We start from the raw sequence: 15,663 nt of genomic DNA, 5'->3' as shown, positions 1-15,663 counted from the left end.
AGTGGGGGAGGAAACTAGCAATTGGGTGGGGGAGCTTTTGTCGCCTTGGAACTGAAGAACAACATATAGAACTTTGGTTCTTCACTCATCCGCCACCATGAAGACTTCACGGCTCTCCGTCCTCCTCAAGCAATCCGCATCAGCCCATCTGCGGCTGCAATCAGCCCACCATCTCCGCAGCCATGCTCTGCAGCGACGCAGTCTGAGTGCTGCAGCTGGCTCAAATGCCATCCGAGACCTCCTCAAGGTGTCCAGCGAGGTGTCCGATGCCATCGCAAACAACAAGCCGGTTGTTGCCCTGGAGTCGACCATTTACACCCACGGAGCCCTGGGAAAGGATCTCGCGCGGGAGCATGAGGATTTGGTGCGGAGCACTGGCGGCATCCCGGCCATTATTGCCATTGTAGACGGCGTGCCGAAAGTGGGTGTTTCCACGGATGAGATTATTCGGATGATTGAGGAAGAGGGCACCGTCAAGGCTTCACGAAGAGACATTTCATACTTGGTTGGCATGGTAAGTCTGCGCCTTTTACGCTTTTGATAGCCATTTTGGCCAATTCCATAGGCGAAGCCACCCATTTTACAAGACAGAGTGTTGGCTGACCACCTCACCAGGGCCTTGCGGGACGCAAAATCCACGGCGGTACAACCATCGCTGGCACTATGCTCCTGGCTCGACTAGCCGGAATCCGAGTCTTTGGAACCGGTGGTCTTGGTGGTGTTCACCGTGGCGGCGAAGATTCGATGGATATCTCTGCCGATCTTACGGAACTGGGAAGGACACGAGTTGCCGTCATTAGCAGCGGTTGCAAGGGTTTCTTGGATATCCCACGCACATTGGAATACCTCGAGACTCAGGGATGCTTGGTGTCCACCTTTGCCGATGGACGCACCGGCAAGATTGATTTCCCGGCCTTCTGGGCGAGGGACAGCGGCGTCAAGAGCCCGTCCGTTACGTACACTGAAAAGGAGGCCGCCGCCATGATTCTGGCTCAGGAGAAACTCGGCATCGAGTCGGGCATGCTCTTTGCTAACCCCATCCCCGAGGAGTTTGGCGTTCCCGCAAAGGAAATGCAGGCTCACATTGAGCAGGCTGTAGCAGAGGCCGACCAAAAGGGCTTTACGGGCAGCGCCAACACGCCCTACGTCTTGCAAAGGCTCAAGGAGCTCACCGGTGAAAAGGCAGTCATTGCCAACAAAGCACTGGTCCGGTCCAACATTGTTAGGGCGACCAACATTGCGGTGGAGTTGTCGCGCTTGCTGAGCCAGGGAACGAGCTCGTAAGTCCATTTTAGGGGGCATAGTTTGTATTTGTACTAGTATTTACGAGGATGGCTCTAATCGGTAGATAGAAGTTCATCAGATCATAATGTGGCGTTTACATCAAAAACCGAGAAGGATATACCTTTGGCTCCGCTGAGAGCAAATTCTAAAGCTGATATCCTTGTCGCTGGGTCGGTTGCTGTCGACCTTAGCTGTGATTACTCCAGTCCCAAGGGTGGTGATGGCCAGCCTCAAGCTCATACGTCTAACCCCGCCAGCATAACCCAGTCGATCGGCGGTGTCGGTCACAATGTTGCACTAGCCGCCCATCGAGCAAGTCGACAAGCCCAGGTCAAATTTAGCAGCATGGTTGGAGATGATATGTAAGCAGGCTCTCACGTCCAAAGATTACTCTAAATACGATCCCGTGGCTGACATTTACATAGTGCGGGTGCAACAGTTCTCTCAGCTTTGGAAGCCTCGGGACTCGATTCCACATATGTCAAGAAACTTGACCGGACAGAGCATCCTGGGAGTCGAACGGCTCAGTATGTCGCCATCAATGACAGAAGCAAGAATCTTGTCATGGCTATGGCAGACATGGGCATCTTTACGCAGCACTTGTTCCCCGAAGACTGGAAGTCAACCATCAAGGCGACGGATCCCAAGTGGCTTGTGGTGGATGGCAACTGGAGCCCCAAGGGCATCCGGACCTGGATTCATTCGGCCAATGAGCACGGAAGCAAGGTCGCTTTCGAACCAGTCTCGGTTGAAAAATCCAAGAGCCTCTTTGGCCCCCAGCGCGGAGTGCCAACGCTGGGCGTTTTCCCCCACCAAAGTGTCGACCTCTCCTCACCCAATATCTACGAACTCTCAGCCATGTACTCTGCAGCTAAGGATAACGGATATCTAGACAGCCCGGAATGGTTCGAGATTATCGATTCCTTCGGCATGCGCGGAGCCAGAGACCAGTTCGTCCGTCTCACATCGGTCGAATTGACGGATGCCGGCGTACCTGTGCAGTCTATCCAATTGCTTCCCTACATACCAACATTAATCACAAAACTCGGATCCAAAGGCGTGCTGCTGACGACCATCCTTGGAAAAGACGACCCGCGGCTCCGGGACCGAGAGTCTGACGAATACATTCTGACTCGATCATATGATGGAAACCCTGCAGTTGGTGGTATCTACATGCGACTATTCCCTCCGGTGGAGCATGTAGAAAATGTCGTTTCTGTGAATGGCGTTGGAGACACGTTCCTTGGTGTCATGGTGTCAGGTCTTGCCCAAGGAGGACGGGTAGACAAGCTGGTGGATGTTGCTCAGCGAGGTGCGGTTTACACCCTGAAGTGTGCAGAGTCTGTGAGCAAAGACGTTTCAAAACTGGAGAGTGAGCTGGAAAAGGTTACATTGCTGAATTAGGCGCATTTTTGTTTTTGCAATAGCATAATGATAATGATGATGTAAATAATTCTAGGTTGTCTGCTGGGAAACATGTAAATCTGTTGGCGAAAATGGGTGAGGCATCTCCATATGTTGTCAGCCTCGTCTAGAAAGAAGTTGTGATTGCCCCGCCGCCCCACTTGGACCAGCTTTTGTCCTGCAAGGCTGAGCTCCAGACCCAGAAAAAAATATTCAAAAAAAGATTCCCATTGAAATTTTGCAGCGCAAACCAATCAACCGCTGCTCAGCGCTTCCACATAGCCGAACAGCTCAGCAAACATGGCTCCGCCTCAGGATCCCGATTTCTCAGAGGATGAACTATCCGAAAGCCCCTTGTCATCGGACATTGACTCTGACGACGACGCATCAAGAAAGAAGCCAGTGATTGCGCTGCAAGAGAAGGACTCTGACGAAGAAGACTTGGAACGGTTGGTTTTTGGCAGCAAAGTCAGCTTTGGGGAGAGTCTCTTTAAGAACAATGGACTGTTTGGAACATCGGACGAGAAGGAGGGAAAACAATTGGAATTGGTCGATGCGGACACGGGCGGCCTGGAAGACGTCGATGATGTCGATCTGTTCATGATTGATACCGCCCCGAGCGGCGCAGTCCCTCACGCACCAGCTGCTACTGCGACGAAGAAGGCAGAGCAAGGCGATCCGGTCGCCTGGGAGGACAGCGACGACGAACGACTGGGAATTTCCCTTGCGAACCATACACGACTGCGAAAACTGCGACTGACCGAGGCCGAGGACATTGTGAGCGGCACCGAGTACAGCAGAAGACTCCGACAGCGCTATCTCCAACTCCATCCTGCCCCTGCGTGGGCCAAGGAGGCGGAGGGACGCCCTACAAAGAGACGGCGGCGCTCATCCGCCTCCTCTGGCTCTTCAGAGGAGAGCGGTAACGAGTCCGATGGCGAAGTGTCCGCCCAGCCGCTGGAAGAGTTCTTGCGAGATGTCAAGAGCCTGTCTGGAGCGGGCGGCCCCAAGAAGCGACGACTCAGGCCAGAGGTCATCGACATCCAGAGGACACGAGAAATCTCGGACAAGCACCTTGCGCCTGTGGAGTGCCTGTCTTTCCACCCCGAATACCCAGTCCTGCTGTCTGCCAGTACCGCATCGGTGCTGTATCTACATCACATTGCCCCCGACGCCCACCCGGTCCCGAATCCCCGGTTGACGTCTGTGCAGGTCAAGGGTGTAGACATCCGAAAAGCAGAGTTCTTGTACCCCGAAGGCGACAAAATCTTTATCGGCGGACGAAGGAAATACTTCCACCACTGGGACCTCAAATCTGGCGTTGTGCAAAAGACGTCGCAGATTCTGGGCCACCGCCTGGAGCATAAGACGATGGAGCGGTTCAAGCTGAGCCCCTGTGGCAGATACATGGCCATTATCGCGTCGACCCGCAAAGGCGGCGGTATCGTCAACATTCTCAGCGTCGGCTCGCTGCAGTGGATTGCTGCAGCTAGACTGTCCAGCAGAAACGGCATCGCGGACTTTGCATGGTGGAGCACTGGAAATGGCATGACCATCCTGGGGAAAGACGGCCAAGTCGGCGAGTACAGCGTGGAGAGTAAGAATTTCATTGGCCTATGGCGCGACGACGGCTGTATCGGCGGCATCGTTATTGCCCTCGGTGGCCACCAGGGCCCTGAGCTGATTGGCGATGACCGCTGGGTGGCCATTGGCTCCAACACGGGCATCACCAATATCTACGACAGGGCAGAGCTTGTCACCCTAGATGCTGACAAGAACGTCGTCGTCAAGGAGACGCCGACTCCCACTCGTGTGTTTGAGCAGCTTGTCACGCCTGTCACAGTTCTCACATTCTCCCCCGACGGTCAGCTTCTGGCGTTTGGCAGCAGGGCCCAAAAGGATGCTCTAAGGCTGGCTCACCTGCCGAGCTGCACAGTCTACAGGAATTGGCCGACGGCACAGACGCCGCTGGGGAGAATAACGACGGTGGCATTTGGCAAGGAGAGCAGCTTGTTGGCGGTGGGTAATGATACGGGCAAAATTAGACTATGGGAGATTAGGAATTAGATGTGTGTAATTGTGAATACAAAATTCTGAGCGGATTGCTTATTTTTTTTATTCGATTTGCTATCATGATTGAATTCCTTGGCCCTTTTGAGCTCGTACCATTTTCAAGGCCTTTTAGGGTATTTTCATTTTCCTCACGCCTGATTCGTGAAACGCCTTTATCTCTCCCCATGTCATAGTAAACGCCCATGTTTCAATATGCTCTTGAAATGAAATATCCTCAAACAAGCTCCGCATCGCCATCCTCGACAAGACCTTTGGCGCTCGACCACCTCAGGATGAGAACATCTCCGTTGGCTGCCGGGAGAATGGTATCGACGTCGGTTCCCTTGCCAAAGACGTCTTTATCTCGTAGAAGACGAACGAATACAGCGGTGTCCAGGTCCGGAGAATCAATCATGCTGACATTGCCGGCAGTGTCGTTGAGGTTCTGCAGGCGCTGGGGAAAGGACGAGAGGAAGGATGAGAGGTAGTGGTTATGGAGAAGGGCTTGATGTCTCGTTGCATATGCTAATTCGGTGGGAGAGAGGCGTTGTCTTAGTTCTTGAGTTGAGAGGTAGTGAAGGGTGTGTTTGTCAATCTTGAGGAGATGAAAGGATTAGATATGATAATCTTGTCGTGCATGAACAATCGCACCTGTTTTCGACTGAGTTATATGGGCTGAGATCGACTTACTTTGGCTATTCGTGTTCTTAGGTAGCTTCGTACGAGGAACTTGTATCGTTCGAGCTCAGTTTGGATGACGATGAGGGCAAAGTTGGTTTTGGGATCCATGTCCCCAGTCATGTCCTCAATCTTTTCAATCTGAGATTTGATCTTGGAGTTGACCCGCTCAAACAAGCCATCAGCAGGCCAGCTACATCATAGATTGGTACAATTAGCAAAGAACAGAAGTCATTTAAGAGTACATGCATTCAAAGTACAGAACACATGCATGATGCCGAATATCTAAATACTCACTTGAGCAGCTCCGGGGCTGATCTCTCAGCAACCCAAAGGCGCGTCAGGGCCTGCAAGTCTCGAGTCTCGAGCGGGATGCCGTGAGAGGCAGGATCGACCTCTCGGAGGATATCGTCGATATCCATAGCGGCAGGTGATTTTCCGGGGCTGTCTCTATCTCCCCGTCATGGGGGTTTGAATCTTCTCTCAGGACAAACCCCAGGTGAAGCCAGCGTTTCGGGCCTTGATTGAAACTTCAGGTTGGAGCACAGGGCTTCGTGGTGGGGGTTCTCCTCTAGTTCAATCTACATGTCCAGATTCGGTCCATATATGGTAAGTGGAGGTACCGAATACATAGGCTGGGGCAGACGCGAGCACGCTGTTGGTGAGCACTACAGGGCGCCTATAGCGGAGAGTTTAGCGAATTATAGCGGATCGGGGCCTTTAAGTTTACGGACTATCATACTGTAACACTCCCATGTATCCAAATTCCGATCTCACATGCTCCGTGCACGTCTAGTATTAATAGTGAGGATCAACGGAAAGAAACATTGAACAAGTCATCAAAACACGCTGTACTCGGCCGCTGGTGACGCAAGTCTGGGGAACTGCTAGTCGCCAACTAAGCAAGGCTCAGTGTGGCATACCAATACTAATCTAAAGCAGTAATGGTATGATGCACCTCCAAAGCTGGAATGGGGTTTGTGCAATACGTGGGCCGAGGCATGTCTCCATCGATGCTGGGGGAGTCTTACGGCGGTGCCTCAATCTGTATAAAGTAGTGACATCCCCAATCCTGGACTTGATGACCCCCATTGTCTTGGAACTTTCACTTTTAATGATTGAATAGACGAGCAGCTCATTTTCTTATCTTTCTTATTATATATATATACATTTACTAGATTCATAATCAGTTTCTCAAGCAGCAGCAATGGCAGACGAAGATGGCGATGGTCCCCAGCCTTATGCTGCCTACCTGCGAGCCGTTCTCCAAAAGGGCCTGTTGGCCAACGAGCTGCCCATCGTGACAACAAATCCAAACACGCTCGAAGAGCAAGCCAAGAAGAAGATGCCCAAGGCCGGCTTCGATTACATTGTAGGCGGAGCTGGCGAGGCGGCAACAATGGATGCCAATCGCCTTGCCTTCCGTCAGTGGAAGATTGTTCCCCGCGTCTTGAAGCCCACGACTCCTCGTGACCTGAGTGTCACCATCTTTGGCCAGAAGTTCGGTGAGTGAAAAATAACAATCACTATGCTTTCTCGTTGCTCAACAATTTTTGTAAATGAAACGACCATGGACTAACCAGCTGGCAAAGACGTCCCCCTTCTCATGGCGCCTGTTGGTGTCAATTCACTATTCCACCCAGACAAGGAGATTGGAGTTGCTCAGGCTTGTGCCGAATTACGTGTCCCGTTTACTCTGAGCACAGCTGCTGAATCTACATTCGAACAAGTCGCGGCTGCGGCTCCTGAATCGCCAAAGTGGTTTCAGCTATACTGGCCCAACGACGAAGAGATCACAGCCTCGCTCCTCAAGAGAGCCAAGGATAACGGTTTCACAGCACTGGTCGTGACTCTGGATACTTGGACTCTTGCATGGAGGCCTTATGATCTCGATACGGCCAATGTTCCTTTCCTGCTTGGCCAGGGAGACGCAATCGGCTTCTCTGATCCCGTCTTTAGGCGCAAGTTTGCCGAGATGAGCGATGGCGGAACTCCTGAGGAAAACACGCTGCAGGCTGCTGTCTACTGGATTGGTGAGACTTTCTCCGGAACATCTCGTTCTTGGGAGGACCTCAAGATTCTGAAGAAGTACTGGGATGGGCCCATCATCCTCAAGGGAATTCTCAGCGTCGAAGATGCCGAGCTGGCTGTTGAGCATGGCATGGACGGAATTATTGTTAGCAATCACGGCGGCCGACAAATCGACGGTGCCATTGCAACCTTGGACGTCCTCCCTGAAATTGTCGATGCTGTCGGCAGCAAGCTGACCGTCATGATGGATTCTGGCATTCGAACCGGCGCCGACATTGTCAAGGCTCTCGCTCTTGGAGCCAAGGCCGTTTTTGTTGGTCGACCAGTGGTTTATGGACTGGGTATCAATGGCAAAGAGGGTGCCGAGGCGGTATTGGCCGGATTATTGGCCGATCTTGATTTAACCATGGGATTTGCTGGTGTCAAGAGCATTGCAGAATTGAAGAGATCGATGCTGCGGAAGATTCAGCACTCTGGAGATGTCAGGTCGAATCTTTGAACAGCTCTATGTATACAACAGCGCAAGCATATATAGACGACGCATAAATTGTCTACATGTATCTACTGGGACAGATGATGGAATCGAATCTATACATATCTATACATATCTATACATATCTATACATATCTATACATATCTATACATATCTATATACCGATATCCTCATTTACTGTACTCTGGCTACTTTCTATACCGCGCACAATAGATAAGTCGTACTGAAACACGGTGCAGATTTACGTACATGTAACTTTCTAGGCAGATAGGACATCGGTAACATACAGTGTGAAATACAGTGCGAATCGATACTGGTACCATCCGCGAATGCGAATTACAAGGCTGCAGCTTACAGCCAATGCTCCAAGCTAATTCGTCCACTCCATCGCAGCTCTCCAACACGCTTTCAGCCTTCTCAAACCGCGACAGGCCATTGCCCCAGAGAGCATTGTCCCTTTGATTCTCGGGGAGATTCTGAATTACCTCGAACTACCGGCGACCATGGCAGATTCTGCAGCTGAAGATGACAACCGCTCGCAGAAGCGCAGCCATGCAGAGTATGCTGAAGATGGCTCAGGTAAGGACATATATTCTTTGCTCTGGATTTAAGGATCGTGCACGAGGCTAACAACGTGATTCTCCTCTTGATAGACTCCTCATCGGATGATGACATGGGACCGCAGCTTCCCACCGAGGCCCCGAAGAAGAAACGCCGCGTCTTGCCTTACGAAAAGCTATACATCTCTGCGCTGCCAAAGTCTGCTCGATACTCAAAGTCGCTGATGCACAAGGAGCAGGTGCTCTTTACTACATGGACCCCCCTGACCGAGTTCCTCATAACATCGTCTGCTGATGGCGTGGTTAAATTCTGGAAGAAGATTGGACAGGGCATCGAGTTTGTCAAGCAATTCAAGGCGCACAATGGCACCATCACGTCCGTCTCGGTGAGTCGTGACGGACGAAGCTTTGCGACAGCTGGCGACGACGAAACCATCAAGATTTTTGACGTCTTCACCTTTGACTTGCTTTCCATGATCAACTTGAAGTATGTGCCCAAGTGCGTCTGCTGGGTTCACAAAAAGGGGGCGTCATATCCTCTGTTGGCCGTGTCGGAGGAGACCAAGCCATTGATACACATTTACGATGGTCGAGGCGAACAGGAAGATGCGATCCACACGATAAAGGGTCTGCACAGGAGCCCAGTTCATCTAATGGCATTTAATGACGAATACGATTGCGTTGTTTCGGCAGATGAGAACGGCATGGTCGAATATTGGCAGCCTAGCGGAAACTACGAAAAGCCAAGCAATGTCTTCGAATACAAAAGTTCGACGAACCTGTTTGACTTCAAGAAGGCTAAATCTGTGCCGACCTGTCTTACGATATCCCCTAACGGGAAGAACCTAGCTGCATTTTCATTGCCAGATCGGAAAATACGCATCTTTGACTTTGCGACAGCCAAACTGCATAAAACCTACGACGAATCACTGCAAGTGGCTGAGGATATGCAACGAGCGGGCACAGCGGCACAGAAACTGGATAATGTGGAGTTTGGTAGACGATTGGCTCAGGAGCGAGAGATTGAGTCCCAGACTTTGAGAAATAGATCAAACATCATCTTTGACGAGTCGGGAAACTTCATCCTTTACGGTTCAATGGTGGGGATCAAAGTCCTCAACACTTATACGAATCAGGTCGTCAAGGTCTACGGCAAAGATGAAAACTTTCGCGCCGTGAATCTGGGCATGTACCAGGGGCAGCCTCAGAAGAAGGGTATCGTGTCAGTCGAGATGGGCGCTTCGAGCAACCCTCTTTTGCAGGAATCAGAAGCTCGCGATCCGATTCTGGTCGCCACAGGCGTGGGCAAAGTCCGATTCTACATGTTTACGAATGAGGAGGAGATCTCCAAATCCACGCGAGACGTACAAAACGAGAAGCCTACCGTGCTGGGTGGTAAGGATAAAGCGCAAGCTGCCAAGAAGGCCGAGACTGGCAATGCCGCGATTATACACACTACATACGGTGATGTTCATATCCGCCTCTTCCCTGACGCCGCGCCCAAGGCGGTAGAGAATTTTGTCACACACGCAAAGCGAGGCTACTACAACAACACGATATTCCATCGTGTGATTCGAAAGTTCATGATCCAAGGTGGTGACCCCCTCGGCGATGGCACTGGCGGCGAGAGTATCTGGGGGCGTGACTTTGAGGATGAGTTTAGCAGCTTGAAGCACGACAAGCCTTACACAGTGAGCATGGCGAACGCAGGCCCTAATACGAATGCTAGCCAGTTTTTCATTACCACGGAGAAGACGGTGAGTTTTAATCAAAAAGCGCCATTTCCTGAGAAAGAGATAAGAATGCTGACTGTTCGTTGTGTTATATAGCCCTGGTTGGATGGGAAGCACACCATTTTCGGACGTGCAACGCAGGGTTTGGATGTGATTCACAAGATTGAGAATACCAGGACGCACAAGGAGAAGCCGGAGGAGGATATCAAGATTCTCAACATTGATGTCATGTAAACTTGCCTAGCGTTGGAGCAAGCGGCGATTCTAATCCTTTTGTCTCTCTCTTTTTTTTCTGTTGCCATAGCATGGCGATATCACACAGTGGTTGTATAGTGGTGGGAAGAGATTCATCTACCACAAGAGGCTCGATAAAGCAGAGGGTCTAGACAATTTTGCATAGTCTGATGACATGGCATCTATAATTTATGAGTGTTTTGGATAATATTATGGTGGTGTGTAAGATGAGACTGCGCGCAGAATGCTGTAAGGCTACCACCCCTGTCTTGTCGTCCATCACAAGCCAATCACACGGTTCCAATTCTACACGGTTCCATTTCTACGCGGTTCCACACGTCGGTCACCGACGTCGGACCGTGGATCTGGAGTGAGTAGTGTAAGCGACAGCCGCTGCCGGGGATGGCAACCATTTCAATTGCATGTCGGCGAGTGGGATGGATGCCAGTTGCGGCGTGGGAGCCGTCTTAGTGCCAGCATTGCAAGGGCATGGATGCAGTGCTATTTTCGGCGCTTTAAGAACTGAAACTCAATTTCTGGAAGCTGTCAATATTCATTCATTTACATTCACGTCTATACCCCAACGAGACGAAGCAAAAAGAGGCAGAGAGTAGAAGCTTCTGAAAGTATTCTTGCAACGGTTCTTATTCAAGCCACCAAGTCCGTCAGCCTTTTCTTGACGTCACCCTACCCTCCAAAATACAACATTTTTTTTTCCTTCTCCAATTCGGAGTTTCCGATCCGAATATCTTCTCCATCCTCTTCTTCGTCTCTTCTCCTCTCTCTTCAGCTTTTAGCTAGGAGCCGTTCATCATGTCTACTGTATGTATGCTCTTTTTTCCAATTGACGCTGTCCGTCGGCAGCTTTTCATCGGCAACTTTTGAGCTTTATGTGTGGAGTGACTCACCAGAGGGCCCCTCTAGTTCTACATCGAGAACAAAAATGTCGGCAACCAGGCCGACTCAGAAGATTGGCGCAGTTAGTCTATCCTCTGAAACCATGTGAGGGAGAATGCTGTATTTACTAAAACTATTCGTCCTCAGTTCGTGGCTACAACCCTTTAACCGCTCCCGATCTGCTACAGCACGAGATTCCGCAGACGGTCGAGTCCAAAAAGACAGTCCTTGATGGCCGCAATGAGGCCGTAGCGATTGTCAATGGCAAAGACCCGAAGCACCGACTGCTCATTGTCGTGGGCCCTTGCTCGATCCATGATCCTGCGGCTGCCCTCGCTTACTGCGATCTGCTCCTCCAGGCCAAGGAGAAGCACAAGGATGAGCTGCTCATCGTGATGCGCTCGTACCTCGAGAAGCCTCGCACAACAGTCGGCTGGAAGGGTCTGATCAACGACCCGGATATCGACGGTAGCTTCAAGATTAACAAGGGATTGAGGTTGTCACGCCAGCTCTTCGTCGATCTGACGAGCAAGGGCATGCCTATTGCCAGCGAGATGCTGGATACAATCTCTCCCCAGTTCTTGGCTGATCTTCTCAGTGTTGGTGCCATTGGTGCGCGCACAACAGAGAGCCAGCTGCACCGTGAGCTGGCAAGTGGTCTGAGTTTCCCCGTTGGTTTCAAGAACGGCACCGATGGCTCGCTGGGTGTCGCTATTGACGCCATAGGCGCCGTCAAGCACCCTCACCACTTCCTCTCTGTCACTAAGCCCGGTGTCGTCGCCATTGTTGGCACCACCGGTAATGATGACTGCTTCGTCATCCTGCGTGGTGGTACCAAGGGTACTAACTACGATGCTGAGAGCATCGCCGAGGCCAAGGCTGCTCTGGACAAGAAGGGAGCCCCTCCCAGGTTGATGGTCGACTGCAGCCACGGCAACTCACTAAAGAACCACAAGAACCAGCCCAAGGTTGCCAACGTCGTCGCCGAGCAGGTTGCCAAGGGCGAGACTGCCATCATGGGTCTCATGATTGAGAGCAACATTGGCGAGGGTGAGTACCTCCGCGCGAATCCACTTCTCATTCTCGAAGCTTCTGCTAACTTGGATTTAATAGGTAACCAAAAGGTGCCAGAGGAGGGCAAGTCTGGTCTCCAGTATGGCGTCAGTATCACAGATGCCTGCATTCACTGGGCAGATACTGAAGTGGTGCTCGACACTTTGGCCGATGCCGTGAAGCAGAGACGGAAGGTTTTGGGAGTCAGCATCTAAGTATGGCAGACTTTTTTGCAATCTCCATACCTCTTGTCCCTTCATGGACATGCAACAGTTTATCAGGCCAGTTGATTGCTTGCCGCAGCGCGTGTGAGGGTTTGCTGGGTTTCTGCGGGTTAGATGCACTAAATTCTTTTTCCTTTTTTTATATATGTGGCTTGAGGGAGAGCCAGGCATGGGTTGCGTTGAATACGTCCCTTGGTGTATATACGCATAACAAAAGTTTCAGGGTGTCTCTTTTTAGAACACCAGAGTCAATTCAAATGCTAGCAGATGGAGGATTTGCCGAAAATATGTATATGAGAGAAATGGATCAAAATTGAATAAGGCGAGTGAAAAGTCCCTCGTGAATGCGAAAGTGGTGCAGAGAAATATTGAGAGACGCACCAGCATGCTGCCATTTTAGTATATGAAGCCATCACCATCGTGTTGCCGTTTGGGGCTCACACTGTGCGACGCAGCATGGCCCCCCTAACTTGATCCAGCCAAGAATCAGCAAGACTACTTCTGTACAGTGTACAGTGCAAACAGAGCACAGCTGGGCCAATTTTCCGACGACGCAGGAACAGAGCCGGAGACTTTCTCTTTATTCCAAACGCATCAATTGAGCCTCGCCATCGCAAAAGCATCGCGCGCTCTCCAATTTACTTTTCTCCGCCCTGGAGGCTACTAGCTTCGCCTTCTTCTCCTCCCTAATCTTTTTTTAAGCTTTTGATAAAGAGTTCCTGCTCTTTTCTACGCGACTTGCGTCTTACTCCCACCACAGCAACACGCGCCAAACCACCATGGCGCCCAACTACTCGCCCCCAGACTCGCCGTTATCGTCAGCAATGGATTCCTCAGAGCCGTACGAAGAAGATCTCCACGACGAAGAAACGACGCTGCGGCCGTCCAAGCGACAAAAGGTCGAGGCTGGCTCGACGACATCGTCCGCTGTGATCCCCGATGCCGAGCACGAGCCCGTGCCAGAACCCGATCCTCTCGAGGGCATGTCGGACGTTTCGTCGGACACGTCAGGCGACATCCCGAGCTCTCCCGTGAACGCCAGGCTGGAGGAGGAAGACTTCCAGGACCAGGTGACGGTTTGCGACTGGGACGGCTGTCCTGCGGGAGACCAGGGCAACATGGACAAGCTGGTTGAGCACATTCACAATTCGCACATTGAGAACCGTCAGAAGAAGTACACGTGCGAATGGCGAAGTTGCAACCGAAAGGGCTTGCCTCATGCCAGCGGCTATGCCTTGAAGGCTCACATGCGAAGCCACACCAGAGAGAAGCCCTTTTACTGCTATCTGCCTGGTATGTGTGTCTTTTGGCGAGCGACATCCTTTCTCTTTGTTTCCCTTTTCCCTCAACCTACATATTCGGCGTATGGTTTGATCCGCTATACTAACAGGTTCCCCAACAGAATGCGACCGCTCCTTTACGAGGTCCGATGCTCTAGCTAAACACATGCGTACCGTCCACGAAACTGAAGCTCTCCGGCCATCTGACCCAGTCCCCAAATCTATGCAATCAGGACCAACAGGCCGGACCGGAAAGCTCAAAATCATCATCAAGACCCCCCAATCGCAATCCGCCGGACAAGACGACGGTGACGACGCTAACGGCGACGTCCCTCCGTCAGAGTGCTTCACAGCGCTCACTTCGGAACTCTTCACCGAAGAAGAGCTCGAGCTCCCCCTCGCCAAACTGTGGCGAAAGTGCCACTGGGAGGCGACATGGGCCGAGGAGGTTGGCGAGGCGCTCAAGAATGAGTGTAAGCAGTGGGAGGACCTCTACTACAAGGAGTGGCTCGAGAAGGAGGTTTTGCTGTCGCAGGTCATCCAGAGCGAAGTGGACTGGCATGAGCGGCGTCAGGCTATCATCTCTGGCGCTGCTGATGTGCAGCTCCCCAGCAGTACGGAGGAAAGAGAGGAAGACGCTGGCAATGACAATGGCGTTCGCAACGAAGCCATCTCCGCGACTGCTGAGAAGGCATAGGAAGGTGCGGGAAAGAGCCTTGCAGCAGAGAGTTTTACGGCGGCAGTATGTGCTTTGCTTAAGTTTTAAATATAGAATGAAGGAATCTTGGTGAATAGGTGGCATCTAACGGGGCTGGAAGGGATCGAAGCAAAAAGATGGGCGTGCATGTAGAATGCAACGGGAGTTTTGGGAGTTTATCAGAGGACACGCAAAGCGGGCTGAGAAGCAACCGTGGTCATGGTCTTCACATCTCTTTTTTTTTTTTTCTTTTTTTTTTTCCTTTTCAACTATCATGTTTTGTTTCTTTTCTCGTTGCTTTTGTGTTACACCTCTTGTTCTCTAGATCAGCATGGAAGTCCAACTTTTCAATGCAGGAACGCAGAAGGGGTGTGCTCTCGGATTCTTCTTGGTTCGTACGGTGTAAGATAGTACAATGAAATATACCTACTTATGGATGATTTACCCCAGCTTAAAGCTTCGTACCTAGATTGCTACTAGGTAGGTACTGTTAAACCTGATGACATCTACGCTTGTTCGAGAGCCATTGCTATCCATGTATTGCATCCTTAATCTTCTCGCCTCTACTCCAAAACATGTATCTCTACAGCGAAAGAAACAACTTGCCGAATTAAAACAATAAATACGCATCATTTACAAGCTTCAACCCCCCAATTACCAGCTTCTTAATAATCCTCATCGGAAAAAAGCAACCCAAGGCGGGACCATTCCCATTTCCCCCCCAAAATCCAACCCGCCGATTTCGCATCCCCACTAAATCTTTCAAGTCCGGCTGCATTCATACTCGTATCTCTCGCTCTTTAGTACAAAACGGATTTGAAATCCTCGCCTTTTTATTTGCGCGCGCCGAGACTTTTTTTAAATGCTCAGCTCTGCTTTATGCTTGAGATAGAAAAAGGAACCCTTTAGAAAGGAGATATCCTAGCTTTCTTCTTCATCTGGAGTTTCATTCTCACAATTATTGTAGCTGCTGCTGCTTGCTTTTTTGCCCGTTGTACTTCGACACGTGCTTATCAAGAACCCAAAGTGCGCCACGGAAATC

The 15,663-nt window shown here is 51.0% G+C and overlaps 6 protein-coding genes across 6 annotated transcripts; 5 read left to right on the top strand and 1 right to left on the bottom strand.

Annotated features, from left to right (window-relative positions):
- Window positions 1-202: 202 nt before the first annotated feature.
- Window positions 203-4,755, top strand: TRIVIDRAFT_122474 (uncharacterized protein; the record flags this gene model as incomplete). The annotated part of the gene is made up of 5 exons (XM_014103480.2): window positions 203-514; window positions 616-1,280; window positions 1,356-1,646; window positions 1,710-2,670; window positions 2,971-4,755. Coding segments are annotated over 5 exons (4,014 nt in total), but the record flags the coding sequence as incomplete, so codon positions are not given.
- A 220-nt stretch (window positions 4,756-4,975) lies between these two features.
- On the bottom strand, window positions 4,976-5,840 carry TRIVIDRAFT_30972 (uncharacterized protein; the record flags this gene model as incomplete). Its single annotated transcript, XM_014103479.1, has 3 exons — window positions 4,976-5,335; window positions 5,431-5,611; window positions 5,716-5,840. 3 exons carry the CDS (start codon window positions 5,838-5,840, stop codon window positions 4,976-4,978), a joined length of 666 nt encoding a protein of 221 aa, XP_013958954.1.
- A 785-nt stretch (window positions 5,841-6,625) lies between these two features.
- On the top strand, window positions 6,626-7,948 carry TRIVIDRAFT_30487 (uncharacterized protein; the record flags this gene model as incomplete). Its single annotated transcript, XM_014103478.1, has 2 exons — window positions 6,626-6,923; window positions 7,011-7,948. The coding sequence occupies 2 exons, from the start codon at window positions 6,626-6,628 to the stop codon at window positions 7,946-7,948; spliced, it is 1,236 nt and encodes a 411-aa protein (XP_013958953.1).
- A 498-nt stretch (window positions 7,949-8,446) lies between these two features.
- On the top strand, window positions 8,447-10,470 carry TRIVIDRAFT_30221 (uncharacterized protein; the record flags this gene model as incomplete). The annotated part of the gene is made up of 3 exons (XM_014103477.1): window positions 8,447-8,522; window positions 8,597-10,260; window positions 10,333-10,470. 3 exons carry the CDS (start codon window positions 8,447-8,449, stop codon window positions 10,468-10,470), a joined length of 1,878 nt encoding a protein of 625 aa, XP_013958952.1.
- Window positions 10,471-11,052: 582 nt separating this feature from the next.
- Window positions 11,053-12,985, top strand: TRIVIDRAFT_84699 (uncharacterized protein; the record flags this gene model as incomplete). The annotated part of the gene is made up of 4 exons (XM_014103476.1): window positions 11,053-11,292; window positions 11,395-11,449; window positions 11,515-12,417; window positions 12,481-12,985. The coding sequence occupies 4 exons, from the start codon at window positions 11,284-11,286 to the stop codon at window positions 12,633-12,635; spliced, it is 1,122 nt and encodes a 373-aa protein (XP_013958951.1).
- Window positions 12,986-13,239: 254 nt separating this feature from the next.
- Window positions 13,240-14,621, top strand: TRIVIDRAFT_178335 (uncharacterized protein; the record flags this gene model as incomplete). The annotated part of the gene is made up of 2 exons (XM_014103475.1): window positions 13,240-13,937; window positions 14,047-14,621. The coding sequence occupies 2 exons, from the start codon at window positions 13,424-13,426 to the stop codon at window positions 14,619-14,621; spliced, it is 1,089 nt and encodes a 362-aa protein (XP_013958950.1).
- Window positions 14,622-15,663: the final 1,042 nt, after the last annotated feature.

This window comes from Trichoderma virens (assembly GCF_000170995.1).
Source record: "Trichoderma virens Gv29-8 chromosome Unknown TRIVIscaffold_4, whole genome shotgun sequence".
Classification (NCBI taxonomy): domain Eukaryota; kingdom Fungi; phylum Ascomycota; class Sordariomycetes; order Hypocreales; family Hypocreaceae; genus Trichoderma; species Trichoderma virens.
Note: the sequence above shows the minus strand (reverse complement) of the source record. Positions and strands in the feature narration are given on the sequence as shown.